The 23033-nt window shown below is 41.8% G+C and overlaps 2 protein-coding genes across 3 annotated transcripts; one reads left to right on the plus strand and one right to left on the minus strand.

The window, feature by feature from the left end:
* The first annotated feature begins 9718 nt into the window (after window positions 1–9718).
* On the plus strand, window positions 9719–14494 carry LOC127296127 (cold-responsive protein kinase 1). Of its 2 annotated transcripts, XM_051326154.2 has the most exons (7): window positions 9719–10030; window positions 10247–10403; window positions 10950–11074; window positions 11211–11421; window positions 11502–11739; window positions 12009–12159; window positions 13623–14494. In XM_051326154.2, the coding sequence occupies exons 1-7, from the start codon at window positions 9725–9727 to the stop codon at window positions 13980–13982; spliced, it is 1548 nt and encodes a 515-aa protein (XP_051182114.1). In that variant the 5' UTR covers window positions 9719–9724; the 3' UTR covers window positions 13983–14494. The 2 variants fall into 2 exon arrangements, with proteins under 2 accessions (XP_051182114.1, XP_071675427.1); XM_071819326.1 differs by lacking the exon at window positions 10247–10403 and having other exon boundaries at window positions 9898–10030.
* A 1014-nt stretch (window positions 14495–15508) lies between these two features.
* On the minus strand, window positions 15509–20019 carry LOC127296128 (anthranilate synthase alpha subunit 2, chloroplastic). The gene is made up of 10 exons (XM_051326155.2): window positions 19513–20019; window positions 19240–19429; window positions 18994–19145; window positions 18404–18519; window positions 18064–18310; window positions 17850–17906; window positions 17620–17772; window positions 17337–17417; window positions 16570–16656; window positions 15509–16088 (listed from the first exon to the last, which is right to left on the minus strand). The coding sequence occupies exons 1-10, from the start codon at window positions 19918–19920 to the stop codon at window positions 15762–15764; spliced, it is 1818 nt and encodes a 605-aa protein (XP_051182115.1). The 5' UTR covers window positions 19921–20019; the 3' UTR covers window positions 15509–15761.
* Window positions 20020–23033: the final 3014 nt, after the last annotated feature.

Here is a 23033-nt window from a genome sequence, read left to right on the forward strand (position 1 = left end):
GCTTGAAGTATTGAGTTATTGTACGTCTATCTCAATCTTTACTCTACCCCTTTGAGTTTTCTTATGGTCTTCAACTCCTTTTATTCCAACCATTGAATTGATGGTTAGAATTTTGGTCTTGGTGTAGCTTATGGTTTATATTCTTCTTAGGTCTTACGAAGAATACTTGTGATGTATCCACCCAATTGTGAACATCCAATGTGAATCCTTCGACTAAATGATTATAGGTCATTGTTATTTGGCTAACAAAGTTTTATTTGTTCACAATTTCTTGGTACAAATAATCCAATTATGGACTACTTGATATCAATTGTGGCTATTTTTTTATCTAAAAAAATGTACTCTATTATATGTTTTGATCAACTGAACGAGACATCTTCTACTTTATCTCACAATATTGATCCTATACCAATTGTGGTCTTCTGATATCAACTATGGTCTTCTTATATCTGCTATGGTTTCATATATCATCTTCCTTCTTTCAGGTTTATTTTGCAAGAAAACCACTAGCTGACACTATGAATATAGTATCTGAAGTGATTTCCCATGCATTCCCTCTTCTATGTTGACTATGGATCTGCTTCAGCTTCACCATAATCACCAGATTTCTCACCTTCATGCTTCTTATGTACAAAAGTACTCCTCTGTCGAGGTTAAGCATGAGTTTCTGATTGTACTTCCTTCAGGATATTGTGGTTACTTCCCACAACTTTGTTTCCTTCTTCTGATTAATCTTCATCTTGTCTTCGGAATCTTCCAGAATTCGTCGCTTCCTCACACGAATACTATTACCCTCTAGATCTATAACATCAAGTAAGCACTTGATATTGCAACATGCATTTGCATATCAACATCAAACTTCATGTATGGATCTAGTCAAACAATGAAAATCCAATAAAATCCAAGAAGATTCAGCTTTGTGTTTATAATACACACCATCATAAGCCTGAATAAAATAGTTGAGTAAGACATCTCTAAACATCAGGCTCTGATGCGTAGTATATAACACCACACAAGATAGGTTTATATCGTGACACTTAGTACAAATAGGTGGATTTCTACTATTTGTCTCAACATTTACCTTAATTGCACATTTGCAATGAGATAAACTTGAAACAAGGTGGTCTAGGATAGCTAAGGTTAACCTAGTTTTGTTTGGAAGTACTAACAAAGTATTATACCATATATAAGTGCTATTGAGGACCACTTCCTATGATACATTGAGTTCTAACACATGGCTACTCTGAATACATATCTATTAAGATATATTTCCTATACTTCCAAGTGTTTCTATCATAAAACTATGGTCATGCTGTGCTTGGCACAATTCCCATTATTTTGGAACACAATTCTTGCATTACTGTTTAGCACTTGACTTCTGCTTGTACTTACTTTAGATGTTCATCACATAAGGATCCTCAGGTGAATCATATATGATTTCTATCTCTACCCTGTAAGTAGGCATATTTTATTCCTATCTCTCCTCCTTACCTCCCATGATTGACTCATCATGGTCTATACTACCTCATATAACTCAGAGTTATCACTTACTATCAATTGTTTCACATGTCTAGATAATTTTACTTATTCATTATTTATTTGGGTCTACATCTTCTATTAGGACATCTTAATTATCTTCATCACTTGATATTACTTCTAGTGCAGGTCTGAGTAATTCTTATTTAACTATAACATGTGTTGGTACACATCTTCCAATAGGATATCTTCCTTATGGTTGTATCCTCTCTTTGGACTACCATGTATTGTATACCAATTGTGATCTACTCATCTATTGTTTTAAGGACTTATTGATGTCCTACATGTTTGGGATTAGCTAACTAACTTTACTTAGAAAAGATAGGTAAGAAAGATTGACTCAAGTGTGTCAGGATTATTCTCAAGTGAATATCCATCTCAAGTCATAAGAAGATTTGGTTTAACTAAGACAACTTCCTATGGACACTACCAATCCTATTGGTCTCCTTTAAAGGGTTTTAATCCTAGGGTCAAAGCATTTGCTCTGATACCAACTGTGGTGACCCGGCATACCACTGCATGGTGTAGTATGCAAGTCTGATATAACACCAATGAAACACCGTTCCACTAGTATTATATCGCTCAGAGTGGTACAATAGAAACATATGCGGGTCCAAGGCATGTCTATAGAATTACAACATTGACTCTGTTACATAAGATCATCACAGCCTCCTACTTTACAATGAGGTAATCTGCAAATAAACTCCAGAAGAGCGACTCGTAGTCTAATCCTATCACGAACTCTATTTGTAGAGTATTTGACTAGCTACAGAGGCTATGAATAGATTCTAGCTAAGAAGGAGCTAGGTTTAGGAAGCTAGTTCCATTCTATGGCTAAACTAGGTTTTCTCCTTGTTGGATGTGGTATCTGACTCCTCTGACAGGGTCCTGTTTCTTGAAGTAGTTGTTGAATCCTCGGCCTTCGAGTTGCACTGTAGATCCTCCTTCGATGCCTCCATATCTAAGCAGGGGATTTAAGAGTGGGATGAGTACGAGCGTACTCAACAAGTTCATTATAGGAAAGAAGTGTTTAATGCACTAGCTACAGCATTAGACCAGAAAGTCTAATACCAATGCAAGTTTTCATAACTATTTCTTCAAAATGTTGCTTTTATTCAGAAGAACTATGTCCGTCAGCCTTCACCGGTTTACTAGAACTTCATGGAGCTCCTTTCCGGCAGCGTTCGCAGTTCCAAATCCCGGAACAGGGAGTGACAGGTCACGATTCATTACACTCTGCAGAGGTGTGTTGCTTTACCCATAAGAGATCTTATCCTTGTTGCCAACCGAGTTGCCGAGCTCGTCCACACTTCCTTTGGTGTGAGGTCGGGAGTAAGGTCATAGCCAATCATATTCCTCCGCTACCTCGCACACCCACCCTTTGTTGCAAACCCCGACCACAGGGTCCTCGTCGGTCCACTTACACCATTTAAGGACGGACCCCGACCACGACAACGATGCAGGATCGAACCAAACTCCTTCGCCGGTAGCTGCAACCCATCATAGACCACATTACCGTGGGGAATTAGAGTGGGATCCCCACCCTCAAGTTGTTCCGCAAGCCGCAACCGCTACGGTATGCACAGCATAACCGTGGGGACTTAGAATGGGTTCCCCACCCACAAGTTGCTCCGCAAGATACAACTGCTACGGTAAGCGCATCCGTTGATGTACAAGAGGTGGAAATACGATTGACTAGTCCATCCCATTTCAGATCTTATGGTTAACACGGGTATTACGGCACAAGAATCACTGGCGACATTTGTTGTTTAATCCTAGGTGGATATAAACCCTTGCAATGGAACCTCCACCATATCAACACAATCCATGGTTCCATTGCCCACCACATAATCATATTCATAGTTATGAAAATAGTGGTTTTGGTTTTTATGCAATAGTGATAATCATAGTACTTTGCAAGTAATTTGATAAAGATACTCAAATGACATGAGCAAGTGATGAACTTGCCTTTCTTGACTGCAAGATTATGCAGACAAGGTCTTCGATACGCAATAACTCCAAATTCTGAAATAGCATCATCGTCCGGTAAGGACGACGTTTAAAAGATTGGCAAGGATGCAATAATGCATAAGTATGAGATGCAATCGCTCTAAGCGTGACCTAACCCCGATGATTTAGGATCAGTGAGTTGTAATGATGAGTTCAGGGTGTGTTGCACTTTTAGAGTGATTCACAAACAAGGTTCTTATTCAGGTAGGATTACTTGGTATTATAAACAGGTAGGTCATAAAGCATAATAATCAATTGAGTACACAGAGAATGATAATTGGCATAATGTTATCAAGTAAAGAACATTGGTTAGTTTTAACACTATATGGCATGGTTAATGATTAATTATCATATACTTCAAAAGAATAACTTTTGAAGAACATGTTCTTAATTAAAGAACAAGTATGATAATTAGGTTGGTGGATTCTATGGTTAACTATGGTTCTAATTGGTTCTGGAGTAGATATTAGATGGATCACAACCTAGTTGGATTCATCAATACTAGAACTTGTAGGGTTGAGTTAAGCCTAAGCATCTTGAGCAATTTATTATAAATAGTTGCTATCAAGGTTGGTATACCTTGCTGGTGATAACTGGTTATTGGCTATAGGTCCTATTAGGTAGGATTGATGATGATTCCTTATTTTCTTCAAAAGAATAACTTTTGAAGAACATACTTCTTAAATAATAAGAAGTATCTCAATTAGGTTTAAGGTTGTCTAGGTTTTGCTATTGGATTTACTAAGTAAGGAATAGTTGACTCCTAAGTGGGATGATAAATAATTATCTTACACTAATAGGGTTTAGTGGAGTATGGTTAGGTAATGCAAGATAATAAGCATGGTTGCTATTTGGGTTCATCACAATGGTGTGATGCTAAGCATGGATGAATAAGGATGATGGTCTTGACAGTAGAAGCTAGGGTTTAAATTTGGTCGATCCTACTTGATCAACTAGGTTTAGTGATATGCATACATGGAATACTAAATTGCTAGTGATAGGGTTCTACATTTTATGTAGACATAAGTATGTCTTTTAGTTGCTAATGATGGCTCTATGGTTTGAAATAAAGTACCATGATCACCTGTTCTAACCTTGGTTTTAGGTTAGAAGCAAATTAGGGTTCATATGAATAAGTGGAGCTAGGTTGCCTAATGGTATTAGGGTTTTAAGGTCCCACATGAAATTATGGGTTCCTGGTTCTATTACTTATGAAATTAGGGTTTCTAAATACCCTAATGTTCTTGAATTAATAACTTCACTTTAAGGTTGAAGTTATTAATGACTTTGAAATAAAGTTAATATTGGATTTGGCATTTTATTATTTTTAAATAATTAATAATTAAGATAATTATTAATTAGGGTTTAAATCCTTCTGATAAATAATTTAATAAGTTAATAGTAAAGGAAAATTAATTTTAATGGTTTCCTTATTTACTTTCTGGTTTTTATTTGTTTTATTCCTTCTTCCTAATTCTTGAATTTTAACTGAATTTAGAATTAAAATTAAAGGCTTTAAATAATAAGTATTAAACAATTAAATTTTTATTAAAAATAAAAATTTCATATTATATTTTTATTAAATAGAATTCACTTTTCTAAGAATTTTGATGTCTTATTTTTATTTTTCTGAGTTGATATGATTTTTCTATAATTATTTGAAGTTGCAGTAATTTCCTGGATTTAAATTCAAACGGTTAATACTACAGTTACCCAGCTAAGTTACCCACCTAGTCACTGACCAGTGGGCCTACATCCATGTCACCTGCCACGCATGCTTGACTGGGTCAAAATTGCCAACGTGGCAATTGAGCACGGTGGCCGGCGTACTGTGGCGATGATCGCCGGAGTTTGGCTACTCCCGAAGACGCACCATTATGCCTATTCGACTCAGCGTGTCACGGTGAGCATTATGGTGGCGGCGCCGCTCCGAATAGGTCATCGGAGCAAGATCGACGGCGAGGCCGAGCGGCGGCGCTCGCAGATTACCGGCGCGAGCACGATTAAGGGCGTAATCGAGAGGGCTAGGATGCTCTGGAAGTTCAGTGGCTCACCAGGATCACGATGAGCTTGGTGGTGAGGCGAGAGGAGGTCTGCATCGCCGGAATTGCTAGCTCCGGCCGTCGGAGAGGATGAGGTCGTTGACGGCGCTCCGGGAGGCTACGGCTTGATTCTTTTTGTCTAGTGGGCAAGTCGAGCACGGTGAGGACGACGGTGACCACGACGATGCTTGGGAAGGCTCCAGTCGTCGGCGGTAATGGTGGCCGGGCGAGTTAGGGTTTCCGTCTGGGATGAATTCGGGTAGAGGAGGAAGCAAACCAGGGATTAGGGTTCATCGCGGGCCTTTATAGGGTGCCAGGGCGCGCCTCGTCACGCTGCCTGTGAAGGAGAGAACGACAGCGAGCGAAGAAGAGGAGCACGCCTCTGTGCTGGCGTCCATGCGCGTCGAGAGGATGAGGATGACCCCCTCCCATTGTTTTTTTAGTGAAGGGGTATCGTGGGCTGCGGTTTGGTGATGATCTGGGCCAAGTGTTGGGCTGCTCCTGGGCTCTGGTGCTGGGCTGCAGTGCAGGTAAGGTCCAGGTAGGTTTTTCCCTCCTCTCTTCTTTTTCTGTTTTATTTTCTGTTTTCAAATCTGGTTTTTATAATTCAAATTTGAATCTTCTTATTTTGCAGGTGTTAAATAATTGGGGTTTACTGAGTATTTAGTGCAATGACCATTACACCACTCTCCCAATTGAGAAAAGCATTTTATAGTTGATTCAATTTCACATATGTGGGCTTATTCAATATAGAAATTAAACATGAGTTTGTATTCTCATTTTAATTCCTTATTTATATGAATCAACTCTATTTGGAATTAATAGAGTTGATAATCTCAACTCAAAGTATTTCAGAGTTAGTTATTAGGAGTTGGTTTCTATTTGAGAAATTGGTTGTTCACATATGATTTTATGTGAGCATTAAATCTATTAGGGTTTTTTCTATTACCAGCCCCTTGTAAAGTTAACACTATTATTATTATTGAAAGGATCTAGGGTAGGTAGTGTTCCATCATGGTTGTGCTTGGTTACCAAAATAAATAGTTGATCACTACATATATGGTTTTAACCATATAATGTAGCACAAGGTTTTTCTTATGTTGAAGAATTGAAACATAAGATTTTAATTAGTGAGCAATTCTAGGGTTCAAAGCATATTCACCTAATGGCACATGGTTTGGAATTTAATTGTGGCTTAGTTCATATTATGATCACAATAGTGATACATAAACTAGGGTTGAGATTTAATTCTAGGTTATAGAGATGAGATGACACCATATTGTATGTGCTAGGGTTTAGTCTCCCCTAACCATGATAAGGTGGTTACTTGCTTAATATTTCATGTGCTTCTCTAATTACTAAGGATTTGAGAATTGGTTTTATCTTGTACCAATTAACTCCTATTATTATCCCCAACTTATCATTAAAGTAACTACATTGATTATAGTTCTTTTTATAGTTAACTTTGGTCATATGGATGTATGGTTTCTCACCATATAAAGTGTAATGTTTAACTCTAAGGTTTTCTTAGGTTCATTAATTTATGAAGTATAGATATGGTAGGATTCTACTTATGGTTACTAATTGAATCACAAGTTAAAGTTGGGATATCAGCCTAGGTTTGCTTACTAGTTACCTCCCAATAATTTCATGTAGTGAATGATATCTTCTTATCCTATTAGGATCTACTTATCCTCACATACGTCAAGAGCATGATCATGGATTAGGCATGATCCACTGGTTCTTAATATCCTTACCTCAAGTTCTTAGGATTTATGATCATTACTCAATTTATAATGATCAAAGTTTGAATTCCTAAGAAATCTCTCATTAAATAGGTTTCTCACTTCCATGATCAAGCATTGTCTTTATCAACTAGGTATAGTACTTCTAATTTACCTTCTTGCATGGGACTACTATGGTTGCCTCTAAAGTTTATATCCCAGGAGGATGCCTGAGATATTATGTTAGGGTTCTACTTAATCAATGATGATATAATCATCTCGTTACATGGATAGTTCTCTCCCTTCAATTCAGGTGTTGCCTCATCTATCTTGAGTATAACACCATAATTGATCTCTCTTATATAAGAATGGATTATTCTAGGTTATGGTGTACTCCTAATACTCTAGTTAAATGGTTGTCCTTTATTCTTAAATAGATAAAGCTATGTTTTGTATGATTGGTCTCTCTCATTTTGGAAAGGACTTTAATATTAACTTAAGTTTTAGGCTCCATAGAAATTGATATAATCACCATTATCTATGTTCCACATAAATGTTGTCTCTCTCTATGGAATGTCTTTAATAATACTCTAGGGTTCCTTTTAAAGATGATGATTTGAATCTTTTGGGATGTATATCCAAGGTTTAGCTCCAGGTTTGTTATTGCTTTTCTAATAAATAATATAGAACTCTCACCTCTCTGGGTTTGATGTATAATAATTTGGAATAGAGAAGAATATATTCCTTAGTTGGATCTCCTTGTCTTGTTTCCAAGATTCAAGTAGAATGGATATCATAGGGTTTTTGATAAGTGCATGGATTAGTTTAAGACATAGAAAAGATAGCCAAGAATGGTTTCTCCATTTTATTGATACTTGGTCTGCAATTGAATTGATGTTCATATGTTATGACAAGGATTGCCATATTATAAGATTTTATAATATCAAGTCATTGATCATTGGGTAAAGTGTTGTTGTGTTGATTATCAGTTCCATTTGATCTAACCCCTTAGATCAAACTATCTCTACCCAAAGCAAGGTTTTAGCAAAGTCACTTTGAGGTTTATAGCGCTTGACTTGATGAGCTACTTCAATTCCACCAAGGTCAAGTGAAACTTCAGTTACTGTGACTGTTTTACTTTAAAGCGCGAAAATTCCCCAGATTTTCTATGCATGAATGCAATGCACACATCTGTTTCCTCTATTTTTGTAACCCCAATACCTGGGATATTACAGTCCTTCGAGGCCCCATCACTGTTAGAGAGAGAGAGAGAGTATGCATGGTACATAGCGTATATGGTAGAATCGTGGCTCCCTCGGAACCTAGCACTTTGGAAATAGCTGTGTTTGGCACCTTCAAGTAAATAAATGAAGATTTAAAGGTGGGATTCAGCAAGAGATGGGCTTGGGAATTTGATTATCATGTAATTTCATGTTCAATGTAGTGGTGAGACTAAACGTGGGAATTTGAAAGTTTTGGTTCGTGGACTATTTTTTTTTTTTTTTGAACAGGAAAGGCCCCGAAGGACCTAGAGCTGCATTAATTCCAGACGGTTACAGACCAAATTACATAAAGGACCTCCATGAAACAAGAAATAGAAAACCAGCCCTCTGATTTTGCATACAGGACCCTTGCGAAAACACTGGAAACGCGATCAGGTCCCTGATCTTCGCCGGGGAAAGGACTCTGCCATCGACTACTGTCAGCGCCGCCGGGGAACAAGCCACTTGGGACGTAGCCAGCACAGGTTGTCAACGACGAGCCGGAGAGAAACCTCCCTGTGGAGGCTATTTATACTTACCATAAAACATATGTTGGACCGTTTGTTCAAACACATGTGCGGCAAAATATGGAAGAGATAATAGGGAGCTGACCTCCTTAATTCTCAATCCTCTTCCATGCTAACGTTCTAGATGAGCGAGACGTGGACAAAATCGACGATAACACCCTTAAGTCCTTAACTAGACAATCAAAGAGGCCGAGCACAATCGTTGACATGTACTACTTAGTAGTATGTCAAGCCAAGCACAATTTACGTCTACAAAATAAAAATCCTACATCTGCAAACCAAAATCTAAGCAGCTGCACTTTCAAACTGAGCAGAAAATTATAAGGAGTACTAACCATCAGCATTTCTGCCTTTTTTGAACATGATGAATATGATGACGAGGTCGACCCCGTGATTCCGAGCGAAATGTTGTTCGGAGGGCGGGCGACATTGGTCCTGATGAAACGCGGTTCTCCACGTACGAGCCGCGGGCACGAAGACGCGGAGCGGACCAACCTTACCGCGTGCCAGAGCGCGCACGCAGGCAGCCCTACCCACGATGGAATTCGCACATGTTGCCAGCAACTTGGGTTGGGTCAGTTTAGATGGGCTTGGGCCGCGGAAGCGGGACCCCGGAACGTGGAATGGCTGGGGAGGGTCACACGGTCAGTGCGCTAGTCTTGGCCGTCACTGGTGGTGATAGTCGTTGCCCCGGGATCGAACAAAAGCGACGCCCCGCTGGAGACACGCAGACGAGACCCAGTAAAACTTCCTCCTACCCCTGTCCTCCTCCTCCTCCTCCACGGCGGCTCGACCACCACGCGGCGGCACTGGGGCGCCGGCGCCAGCGCCAGCCCAAATTTCTGTTTGCCCTCGGGGCAAGCACCGGGCGGAACTTCTGCGCTCTGCTTCCGCCGCAGCTGCCGTCACCTCGTGTGCCATCCCATCAGGTTGGTGATTACTACCCTTCCAGCTCTTCCTCTGCTCGCGCCAATCTGGGATGTCAAATTCGATTAGTGCAACCACAGAAATTTACTGCCTACTAGGTTCTTAGCTCCCATGTGACCATGTCTGTTCGACTGTTCCCCTCAAATCGGGTGGAGTAAGTTGTTCGTGTGAGGTTGGTGAATCGTGCTGACACGGCTGATTTCATCCCCTCCACACAGCTCCGACCACGGATTAGAGCTGGCCTCCGTCGCGTAGAGGCTTCAACGGAGGCCGCGCGACTTTGGCGCATGGGGAGTTCCGCCAGCTGCCTGTGGGGCGGCTCCAAGTCCACCGCAGATCGGACTGGTCAAACCGTGGCGGCGTCTCCTCGTTCTGGTACGTTTCATTCATTTCGTTCAATTCCCGAGTCAAGGATCAACCCACACGACACTAGAAACTCTGACGGCATACTGTTGTGGTACATTAACTTCTTCTACTAGTACATTAGTAGTACTTCTTTGTAACAGTACTAGCTATGATGTCCTTTTGAAGACAAAAGTCTAGGTCCAAAATACCAACACATTGGGGCACAACAAATATTTTGCCTAAATTGATAAAACACCACACAAAACCAGCTTTTCAGTTCTGCATTTTTTCCTTGTTAGCGGAATCATATGCAATGAAGGATTGACTGAACCATTTCGTACATTAGAGGCCATGCGTTCCAGTCAGAAACTATGTGATGACAATCAATTATGTCTCTGTTTCTTAATATACAGAGGTTTCTTTTATTATGTTTAATCATGTAATGTAGAGGATCTTGAACATAACCATGGAGCCACCAGTTCCTCGGCCATAATGTTGACTGTCATGATGTTTATTGTCTTTATCCTTTTTTCCTTTTAACTGCCGATGATGATACCACCTCTGAAAAAACTCCAGGCCATTTATTATCAAGATCCGGACGAAATGTACAAGTCTTCTCCTTAAAAGAGTTGAAGACTGCCACCCGGAATTTTCACATGCTCAATTGCATTGGCCGTGGAGGTTTTGGGCCTGTTTATAAGGTAGAACATTGGATTGGTTTCATGCCTACTGTATGTCCCATGTTATTACTTTTACTGCAAAAGTTCTGTTTTCGAAGAGTTATGGTCGATGAAACCGCAAATATGGAATGAGTGACAATGGTTCTCCTTCAATTAGGGAGACCTGAAAGATGGCAGACAAGTTGCAATTAAAAGGCTTGCAGCTGAATCAAAGCAAGGGGCTGACGAATTCTTGACAGAGATCGATGTCATATCAAATGTCAGGCACCCCAACCTTGTAAGGCTGATTGGTTGCTGTGTCGAAGGGAATAACAGACTATTGGTGTATGAGTACGCCGAGAACAACAGTTTGTCAAATGCTTTACTTGGTAAGTTCAGTAATGAAATTTTACTTGCTAGAAGTCTGACATGTGTATTATCATAATCCTCTGTATTAATTTGTGTCCAGGGCCAAAGAGTAGATGTATCCCATTGAACTGGCAAAGAAGAGAAGCCATTTGTACCGGAACTGCTTCTGGTCTTGCATTTCTTCATGAGGAAGCACAACCACGAATTGTTCACCGTGATATCAAGGCTAGCAACATCTTACTCGACAAGAAATTGCTCCCTAAAATTGGAGATTTTGGACTAGCCAAGCTTTTCCCTGATGCCGTCACTCACATTAGCACGCGTGTTGCAGGAACAATGTCAGTACCATTTCTAAATCTTGTGCTACAGTACTTGCTTTTTGTAGCGTAGTTATGCGTACTTGTGTAGATTCTCTACAGAAACATATTGCACTGTACGTTCTTTTTTGCGGTGAAAGCAAACAAAATTTTAATCAACTGCATTCAGTTACTTTTCCCGCAATTGAGCCAAGTTACTGATGTGTCACTGTCAAGATGATTAGTTGCATTTTGCTTTGTCTATAACAACATGCTTGTATTGATATTTGGGGATATGATTTCTCCTGTAGGGGTTACCTAGCACCAGAGTATGCCTTGTTGGGACAGTTAACCAAGAAAGCAGATATATATAGTTTTGGGGTGCTTCTTCTTGAAGTGATAAGTGGTGAAAGCAGCAGCAAATCGACTTGGGGGGAAGATTTGCATGTCCTTGTGGAATGGGTAACTCACTTTCCTCTCTCGTTTCCGCGTAATCATCAATCGCTATGTTGCATCAACTCATTTTTTTTCGAGAAAACGCAAAAAGCCTTTGCGTTTCATTTCATTGAAAAGAAGGAGAGTTTGCTTTTGTTACGTTCCTCCTAGGAGATCAGGGATCCGAGAATAAAAGTTACAAATCAGTGAACATCCCAGGTGGGCGGCAAAAGGGCACGCAGGCCAACTGCACCGGCTCTTGCCCAAAGGGCCAGCTTTAGCTTTGACCTTGGCGACGACGTTACTGACAAAGGGTTCGGCTCCATTGAACACGCAGTCGTTGCGCTGCTTCCAGATCAGCCAAGGGGTAAGAAGTGCAATTGAGGCGAGACCTTTGCGAAGGGCTTTGGGCGTTGCTTGCTTGGCCTGACACCACCAGCTGAGAAGAGTGTCGTTGTGCTCCGGCATTCTGCATGTAGCACGCAGCCAGGAGAGGATCTCGAACCAGACCTGGCGGGAGAAGCAGCAGCCGATCATCAGGTGTTGGATTGTTTCCATCTCTTGGTCGCAAAGCAGACAGCGTGGATGATGTTGGAGCCCTCGGCGTTGAAGGCGAGCGGCAGTCCAGCAGCGATCGAGGTTGGCTAATCAGTGAAAGAACTTGACGCTCTGTGGTGCCCATGTCTTCCAAGTGAAGTGCCAGGTGTTGCAGCGGGTGGAGCCCTGGAAAGTGGCCTTGTAGCATGGATCTGCAGTGTACTTCCCAGTGTTGTTCCACTTCCAGATCAAGGTATCAGCCTGGTTGGACAGCTGCATGCGTTCGAGCCGTCGCTAAAGCAGCAGGTACTCACCGATCTCATCAATGCCAGGGTGCCATGAATGTTCCCGCGCCCAGCTGTGGTCACGCAGGCCATCGGCCACAGTCCTGGTACATCGCCTGCGCTTGGGGATGCAAGCATACAGGTGTGGCGCTAGCTCGCTCACTGAGCGTCCATAAGCCAGTGGTCCTCCCAAAAACTCGACTTGTGTCCATCTTCGAGAGCCATCGTCGTGGAGGCGAAGAACAGGGCGCACTCATCTGAGGAGAACTGCAGGTCTAGACCCTGCCAAGCTTTGCTCGCATCTGTCTGGCTGAACCAGAGCCATCGCAGGCGCAGCGCGAGGCCAGCCTTCTCCATATTCTGAACGCCAAGGCATCCATGCTCGATGGGTCGACATACCCGGTTCCAGTTCACATGGCAGCTAGCACCGTTGGCGTCCTTGCGGCCAGCCCATAGAAACCCACGCTGTATCTTCTCGATGAGCTTGAGAGTTTTCTTCGGCGGTTGCATCAACTCTTCATAGTTGTAGGATCATACATCTGCCTATAAGAGTATTAGATTTTCCCATGATAGATCTGCATTACATATTGGTGATGGTTATCCTATTTTAATTTCAACGTGAATTTTTTTGTGTCCGAACATTTTTTTCTAACATGTGCTGAACTGCAGACATGGAAGCTGCGAGAAGAAGGAAGGCTTTTGGAAATTGTTGATCCAGACCTGGAGGAATACCCGGAGGACCAAGTGCTTCATTTCATCAAGGTGGCACTCCTGTGCACCCAAGCAACGGCGCAGCAGAGGCCATCCATGAAGCAGGTGGCGCATATGCTATCTAACCAAACAGAAATCGATCTTCAGAATGCTGTCCCACCCGGTGTGCTGAAAGAACCCCGTCGTAAGATGGGTAGTTTGACACTGGACACGTCCTCAAGTCAAATGACCAGACGCAACGCGGCTGGATCCTGCAGCACGCAGACCAGAGACATGAACAGCTATCAGTTTAGCACGACCGAAATTTCTCCTAGGTGACGCGGTGGATGAGCTTGCAAACTTGCTCGCCACCTTGAGAAGGCTCAAACACTGACATGCGGTTTCGCTGTGCTGGGGTTGCTCACACAGTTTTTCTTGAGGTGAAAAATTGAACAGTGTATACTTCAAGCCTGATCCATATTTATCCTGGTCCAGGAACTAGACAGGATGCCAAGGGAATATCTGTAAATTGGTGTTGTGCAGAATGTGTAGTTAACTTCTTTCATAGGTCATTACATGTTATTCTTTAGTGCTCAGTGTTACAGATGCATTGCAAGAACAGTACGTCTTTGAGACTCCAAATATTTAAGGCACCATATGAGGAGGATGTGGTGAAGAACAGGATGGACAGCTTATATACGTATAACCCTCTAATGTCACATAGTCACATAATGGCTGCATTTTTCATGACCTAATTTTAGCTCTAGTGATGCTGGATGAACATATGGTGTAAATATGATGCTTGGAACATAAATACTGTGGATCATTTATGCAATGGACTTTTCGTTTCATAGTAGGATTATCTTATGCAGCCATCTTGAGTGCGTGTTCACTTTTTGTTGTTGTTGAGAAAAATGTGTATTTACTTGTAAGAATGGTACAAAGCTGTGTCTTTCTGAAATAAATCTGTTAGGATGCTCATTTGAAACCATAGAATTTCAGGTTGTTTAATATGAAATAGTTCCATGGGTTAGGGCTAAACATGAAACAGAATTTCATGTTGTTTAGTATTTCATTGGAGACTTACTTTAAATCTGAAATCTGCTTTGCAGAGCTCACTCTTTGACCTTGCTTGCAAGATGCATAACATGTTAAGGGAAGAGAGACTGATGCTCTTTGCTGAATTTCTATCAGCCAAAGGCCAAAGCGATGTCTTGTTCAGTAGATTGCTCATGTAGGTATGCATATTTTGGTACTCCCTCTGTTTCAATAAACTTGTCACAACTTTTCCTAGATATGTATGTATTTACATATTAAAATACGTCTAGATACATCTATATCTAGACAAAGTCATGACAAGATTTTTGGAACAGAGGAAGCAACACATAAAATTAGTTTGCAATTTCTTTCAACGTGGAAAAAAATGTTTCCTCCGTGCATCGAAGAGCATATAAGCTGATATTTGCCGGCGCGAAAAATCTAAGGGCCGACCGCTGCACACTGGCACCTAGACATCCAGCGGCACTTCTTGGTTCAGCTAGGTGTACAGTTTTTTGTTTTGCTTGGTCTTTGCTTGCCTTTCCCTTTTTTTTCCTGTTCCTAGGGTGTTTTCTGTTTGCTTTTCCTTTTGAGCCGTAAGCAGTGCACAATCTTAACGTTTCTTCTGGTATAAAATGACAAACATTTGAGTGCGTGTTTGGGAATAAAGAAACAAAGATAGCATGAGTCATGAGCTTTGTAGCATCTTGCTGTTTCTTCTTACAAAATATCACACATTTCAATGTGTGTTCCAGAAAAAAAATGCAACGGACAGTAGTTGACCAGACGGTGACGATGCTGATGCCGGCTGGAAAATGTGTAGGAAATTAGAGGAACAACGACACCAGTCTATGTCAGCCTTATAATTAGCCAAAACAAAAGTTGTAAAATTCCCACACTAAAAGCATCTACCTTCCCTATAAACGAAAAAAATCTTATTATAGTTCTAGATTTATTCAATTTACATGACAACATAAGCTTATTGCTTTTCTCCAACCGACCGATGACACCTTTCTTCCCAGCATGAAATTGGTAAAGATACCATGAACAAAAATTAACAAAACTTCATGAGAAGGCGCTCTATTCTTTGTCTACAAAAGCTGACTCAGCAAGATCAATAGCCCGGGCTAGAGCAGCCGCCTTATTCTCGCATTCTTTTTGCTCGTCATCTGGGACACTATCAGCAACAATGCCCGCGCCAGCCTGAAGGTGAGCGACCCACTCTCGGCGCCTATCTGAGTTCTTGTATGAGTACATCGTGTTGTGGCTTGGAGCTGTTGAGAACACAATGGTGCGGAGAGCAAGAGCGATCATCATGTCACCATTAAATGATATTCCTCCTAACCCACCACTGTATGGTCCTCGTCTTGTGACCTCCAACTGATCTATCAGCTCCATGGCTTTCACCTGGTTATGCAAACGAATTTTTTAGTACAAAGCAACTTATTCAGAATAAGAAGGTGCATGTTGGCATAAAACCCTAAGATTAATCACTGAACTGAATGAAAACAGTAAAGATGAGATGAGCCCATAATAGCTGAAGAGATTAGCTAAAACTGACTACTTTATGCAAAAAAAAGATCTAAGCAATCTAATGCGAGTTTACAGTTGACAGAAAAAAATATGATTCAACAGAAACATATGCAGTTTAGTTAAGTGTGTACAAGAGTCCAGAATGGTCATATGGCTATTATTGTAAAAATGCAAACTACCAACATCTACGGACAAGAGAGGCAAAATGATATACGTTTAGATCAACTAGAAAAACTCTTCAGACTTCAAAGAGGAAATAAAATTTTCTAACATGTTATAGACAGAAATAGAAAAAAAAGTGAAGGTTGGATTTGGACAGTATTTCAAGATAAGGATACATGAAGCAAGACTTCACCTTTGGTGCTCCACTGACTGTTCCAACAGGCAATGCTGCTCGCAGCGCATCCCAGCTCTGGAGATGATCATCTAACTGTCCACTAACCTGCAAAGCATTCAAAGAGAAATCAATGGTGTTCAACATAACACTGCAGAAAACAAGAACCCCTCACCATACACCATTACGTCAAAATCATTACATAGAAAGAAAAGTAAAAGTTCCACAGAACTGTAAAATATTGCCTCATAATGTTCTATCTGAAATGTTCTATCTGAAGTTCTAAAATGACACCAAGTCCTTATCGAGTATATATATCATACCAAACAGAAATGTCACTGGACTCAGTGAAAACCAGTTATTTGCCATGGAAGCAATGTGTGGCATATGAGTTCTTTAATTTCTTTAATACGCCATAATGGAAAGCATAGATAAAAGTGCCAAAACGGCATACGCCATATTGGAAAGCGTAGATAAAAATGCCAAAATGGCATACTCCAAAGGTGTTCATAAGTTTTTTTAAATGAAACCTGCAGGGGGGAGGAGTCCCTGCAGCTTTCTGATTAAGTGGAAGAAAAAAAACAATTTATTGATAGATACTTCTCATATACTAAGATTAGCTAATTACTGATGGTCTGAAGTAACAATTGAACTCAAATGCTGAAGAAAAAAATAACATAAGAAACATGGTCATAAACACAAATAGCTGGTGGATTTAACAGCAAAGTGCTGTGGTATAAAATGGATGCCATAAGAACCACTGTCAAACAGCACGAGAAGAGCCTTACCGTCGAGCTGATGTGCATGACATGCGAGTACCGCTCGATGTTCATCAACTTCTCCACCTTCACAGATCCAGGTTTGGAGACCTGCCAAGTACATGCACTCATAAGAAATTTGAAAATGCAGCATAGAGTAGCACTACGACTAACACATTCCCTTTAATAAGATCTGCGCAATGGCTGTCATTGCAGCCTAACAAAGTGGTCAAACTTATTCCATCATGAATCAATCAAAAGGAAAGAAGACTGCCTTCATTTCAGAATGCAGAGTGGGAAAATGAATACAGACCCTGCCAACATCGTTCCTTCCCAGGTCTACAAGCATAATGTGTTCAGCGCACTGTTTTTGATCACTTAATAGTTGCTCCTCCTGTAATTTATCTTCATTCTCTGTCTTGCCCCTTCGGGTAGTCCCAGCAAGTGGCCTGTTAATAACCTTTCCCTATTTGTTTTTCAGGTGTAGATTAGTTTAAGAACAATGAGGAAATCTGATTAATAGCGATAAATGTGTTCACGTACCTTCTGGACTTTTGTAAGAATTTCAGGACTGGATGCTACCAGGACACAGCCTCTAGCCTAAATATACAAAAGGACATTATTTAGAACTTCAAAGCAAACCAGTGCACATAGCATGTTTCAATGGTGCAAAAAAACCACTACTAGTGTTCAATGTTTTGCTGTAGTCACTAGTCAGATAAAAAACAGATAACCGAAAGACCATGTAAATACGTACCTGTAGATACGCCATGTATGGGCTCGGGTTCACAATTCGTAGTGCTCGATAAACCTCAAAAGGGGTGGCATATGTTCGCCTCTCAAAGCGCTGGCTTAAAACAATCTGGAAAATATTACCAGCCAGAATATGCTCCTTGGCCTGCAGAACAGCATTCTTGTACTCATCACTCGTCATGGTTGATTTGTTCAATGCTGTACCAAACTGCTTAGTATGCAGCTTCACAAATCCTGGAGAGAGTTTAGGCCTGGAGTGGAAATCAAATTCATCTGAAGATCGTGAGCACCAAGCAGAGATTAGCACACTAGATTAACGACACAAGAGACACAACATATCTTACACATTCGAGTTGTGAACTTTAGAAAGAAACCGCTTCAGCCGGGACCTGCCATATTGGTATGCTTGCTCGGTGGATTCATGGCGGTCCAGACTTACCCAATGGATGACATATACTTTCTGCAACAATCGCCGAGACACAGATTTGAAATTAGTACAAATGTCCACTAGTTAAAATGAGGGACAACAAAGACATGTGATTTGGACTCCCAAGTGCAAAGTACTGAACATGGAAAGACAGGTTTGATTAACATAATGATGCGATTTCACTTGATGAAGGGTCGAGCCAACGATTTTGTTCAGTTTCAGTATGGTCAATGATGTACTGTGCACTACTATCTTTTTTTCTTCTTTGAAAGAGATGCATATACTGGCTGTGATCTGAACTTTGTTCAGAAATAACAAAAAAGAAGTTCGATTGTACTCCCTCTGTCCCATGATATAAGATGTTATTGCAACTAATATAGGAGTATATTGGCAGCAATAACATCTTATATTATGGATTTATGGGACAGAGGGAGTGGGTCAGAATCTATCCCTGAGAGCAAATATAATGACTTTGCTGGAAATGGATATTGGAGAAAAATTAAGCACCTTCTCAACATTGTCAAAGACAAGAACATCATCGTAGAGGCCCAAGTGCACATCGGGAAGGTTCCTATCATCCTGAGGAGCACCGGAGAAGGGTATCTTCTTCTTTTCGACATAACGGACCGTATCGTAGGAAAAGAACCCAACCCATCCACCTATCACAAACAAGAAAACAGATTATTCCCAATTTCAATATCAGCAACATCATTTTATATTTCTCTCATATTTTTGTTTGTCCATGTTGCCCACCACTGAAGGTTTCAGGGAGCTCTTCAATCTGCTGCGGGTGCCATCCCTCCATTATGCTCCTGGGAACCTCCATAGGGTCGTCCACGACCTGCTCCGTGACCGTGCCCTTTTCGTGGTCCATGGTGGTGACCTTGTTCTCCTTGGCCACGATCTCCATCACCGGCTGGGCGCCAATCATGCTGTAACGACCCTTCAATCCATTCCAGTTCCACAGAGTTATTGCCGAATCGACAAGGGAGCAGATTAGGGGAAGCGGGAGAAAGGGGGACATACGACGTTGGTGGTGCCCTCGGGCCCCTGCTCGACGGACTCGAAGAGGAAGCTGGGGGTGTCCTTGTCGTCCTCGGGGACGAGGCAGCGGTAGGCGAGCACTGGGGTGAGGTGGTCGGACACGATGCACTCCCACATGGGCACCAGGTTGCCCTTCCCGCTCCCCCGCGCCGCCGCCTCGAAGAAGCGCTGCCTGTCCTCCTCCTCCGCCTTCGCCGCGGCGCTCCCATTGATCACCGCGCTCGCGCTCCCGGCGCAGCACCGCACGCCGCTGCTCCCCCTCCCGCTCCTCCTCCTCCTCCCTCCTGCTGCCACCGCTCTTGCCCTGACCGGGACCGCCGCCGCCGCCACCCGGGCGGGGTGGGCGGCGAGGCGTGAGGGCGAGAATGCCGAGGCGGCTAGGGATTCCATTGCAGACTGACGCAGCCTTCTTGTTTCCTTAATCAACAGTTTTGTCAGTTATCACTGCTCTGTCTGATTCCGTGCTCGGACAAAGATATCGGGAGAAGTGCGCGATATATATATATATACGAAGCTGCGAAATCCGGTTCACTGGTACGAGTTGAATCCCGGAGCGGAGGCTGGGTCAGGCGGCTCTGGGTTTTGACCCTTCCTGACGGCGATGGGGAGAGGAGGACGAATGTAGGATTTCGGATTCCGGCTAAATTAAAACCCCACTAATTGTTTACCAAAATTTGACGCGTAGAAATTTATCGTACTATTGCCAACTGATATTCTGGCCAGAAAAATGACAACTGTGTTGGGCAAGACTTTGATAAGATAATAGTGGAATCTTACCAAATTTATGGATAACTAAGGAAATACTATTTTCATGACCAATTCACACCATTGACATTTATTATGCACCAATTTTGTACATGACTACCACTTCTTTGGAAGTTGCTTGAATTATGCTCAAAATCTGAAATCTCTCAAAAACCTTTTTGAACGATGAAGTAGACATAAGCGAATACGAGTGGCAAGGCTCATTGATAAAAATAACAAATGTTACCCCAAAATCGTATGAAGTCTTCATCTCCGACTCCATCATTTGCATGTTGATTTCTCTCCAAGCTTTCATCGAAGAAGTTATATCATGTCGATCATGTAAATGGAGTGACTGTGAAGGTTTTGAAGAGCCGCATGAGTCGCACACCCAATAGGTGCAAACTTAAAACCTTCAAACACATTTTGGCATGAGAAACACCCCTTGCGAGAGAGGATAATGAATCACTAATTCTTCAGCATAGAAAGATGGAATCGGAGAACAATCATCCATAACTGCTAAGTTGAAGGGCCATGATGCTCTCACCATAACATGGGCAGGGTCATGATCTCCAATGTAGGATGTCACCACCAAGAACACATAAACCAAACATGAAAGAAACTCAATCTACTCTCCATGCATTGATTCGGGATCCCTCCCTCCTCCCCTCCTGAGTGGAAAACCTGAAAACTCATGGGGCATATGGTTTGTGCGTGCGTAAATGAAAATACTCCAAAATTTTCAGAAAGATCTATAAAACTTGCTTGAACCGGCTGAAACAAAATTCCAACAGTTGTGTGTGTTTGGCCTCCGGATTCGCTACTTTGGAGAATGCAAGTTGGCCAAGCTCCAGTACCTCTGACTTAGCGCTCCAAGTTATCGGATCTGATTACAATGTCATGATTAGATGCTATAGTAGACAAATAATACTCCATTTTAGTGCTACAACAGAGGATAAAAACATCGGCCTGCTAAAGGGTTGAACAATACCCGTGTACAATGTACCCCGGTCGATGTTGACTATTCATTTTCATCTAAGAAGTTGAGTCGGTGTGTGACATTTGTGATACAGTCGATGTGACAGTTTATATGGTAGTGTTCAAAATTTGTTTAGAAACAAACGGGGGTCGGTCCAACATTTGTTTGGGGCTTGGATTAAAAGTTTTCCTAAAAAATAGACCAAATGTTTGTGTTGGAGCTGTTGAGATTCATAATAATGCTTGTTTTAGATTCATTGGACACGATGATCCAATAGCAGTTACTATCATGATTGGCCAAATAATGTCCTTGGTGAAGAAACATGTCGTCGGGGCCATATGCCCCCAAAACCGAAACAAACACCCCATCGGCTAATCAGGCACCGGGGGCATCACTCAGTCACCCTATAGCGAAACAAGAGCAGTAACTATCATCGGGTTCGTAGGTGTTGAGTGATGGATTTTGGTTTTTTGATGAATGCCTTTGACAGATCTTTGCTGAATAAATCTAAATAAATGTCGTATGCAACGTTTCTATGCAGAGGTTGGAGCTTTGTTCTTTTGAAAGAAAAAGATAGTGGACCAAAATAGCCATTTGTTGGGTTGTCTCCTAACTGGAGGAATCATATGGACCGTCAAATGAAATCCACCAAAATCCCATTTATAATATAATTTATATTTGCTAGTGTCATAATGGGACTTTTAGTGGGACCCCGCTTGATATCGTGATACCACAGTTTCATAGGATAGAGTGGTCACTATATGCCTCGTCACATACGGGCATCCCCGTCTTTCTTTTTGCGATTCATAGGTGGACAGAGATTTAGTGCACATGAGCACCAGTGATCTTACTTCAAAAAATAAATTTAAAATCATATTTCTAAGCTTCATAAAAATCGGAAAATAAATCATGATGTAAGCGGTATTGTATCCCACAATCGTATAAATTTTCAACTGAAAATAATGTGTATTTTAGGCTGCACAAAATAACAAATGCATAGATCTGAGTATAGTGATTCAAATCTACAAAAAGAAAACAGATTTTATCATTTTTGTATAGGTCAAAAAACAAAACATTTGAAATTGATATTTTGTAGGTTAGTGGGGTACATCATTAGGTACTTTTAGAATTTTGTTACATAATTTTTAAAAACATATAAATATAATTTTCGAATTTTTTAATCTGGGAAGAGCACTAGTGCCCAGGATCCAATATAACTTTTCCCCGTTCATAGGTTTATTAATTACTCGACAGGATTAAACCAAAACGAAACAAAAGAAAGCACATGGAGCGTCCATTGTGAGGAAAGGTACATGGATCATCTCCGTAAGCCTGCTGCTCGATTTGGTCATAATGTTCCACCAACCACCTGGATTCGGGAGTCCGTCAGCGCCCGAGCAGCGCCGGAGCCTGCCGGATCGCGCACGGCGGCGACGGGCGCAGCACGCGCGCGGCCTAGATCGGAAACGGAGTGGTGGCCCGGTCGCGTACGTAGTGGGAGATTATTCGCGGCGGGAGAGAGACGTCGGTCGAGCTCCTCCTGGTTCCGTTCCGTGTGCAACATTTTACGCTGCGCGCGCGGTGCCGTGCGGCGTGCGGGGCCGTAGGCGAAGCTGCATGGAAAACGGGCCGGCGAACGCCGGGGCACGGCATGGCACGAGCGCGGTTGTTAGTGGGTAGGTCGCACTTTGCAGACAAGACACCTGTGTCCTTTGCCAACATCCTGCGGACGCCGGTGTTGGTTGTCGCTCTCCTCTCACTCTCTCTCTCTCATTTTTAA

The sequence above is a fragment of the Lolium perenne genome, chromosome 4 (genome assembly GCF_019359855.2).
Source record: "Lolium perenne isolate Kyuss_39 chromosome 4, Kyuss_2.0, whole genome shotgun sequence".
NCBI classification, from domain to species: Eukaryota; Viridiplantae; Streptophyta; class Magnoliopsida; order Poales; family Poaceae; genus Lolium; species Lolium perenne.

What these genes read in the sequence shown, in the direction of transcription:
- LOC127296127 (XM_051326154.2), top strand. Translation starts at nt 9,725, where the DNA reads ATGGCTGGGGAGGGTCACACGGTCAGTGCGCTAGTCTTGGCCGTCACT. An exon ending in CTCGTGTGCCATCCCATCAG is followed by an intron (nt 10,031 to 10,246) that starts GTTGGTGATTAC and finishes CCCTCCACACAG; the next exon opens with CTCCGACCACGGATTAGAGC. An exon ending in ACGCGTGTTGCAGGAACAAT is followed by an intron (nt 11,740 to 12,008) that starts GTCAGTACCATT and finishes TTTCTCCTGTAG; the next exon opens with GGGTTACCTAGCACCAGAGT.
- LOC127296128 (XM_051326155.2), bottom strand. Translation starts at nt 19,920, where the DNA reads ATGGAATCCCTAGCCGCCTCGGCATTCTCGCCCTCACGCCTCGCCGCC. An exon ending in CCGAGGGCACCACCAACGTC is followed by an intron (nt 19,430 to 19,512) that starts GTATGTCCCCCT and finishes AATGGATTGAAG; the next exon opens with GGTCGTTACAGCATGATTGG. An exon ending in TTCTTACAAAAGTCCAGAAG is followed by an intron (nt 17,773 to 17,849) that starts GTACGTGAACAC and finishes AAAAACAAATAG; the next exon opens with GGAAAGGTTATTAACAGGCC.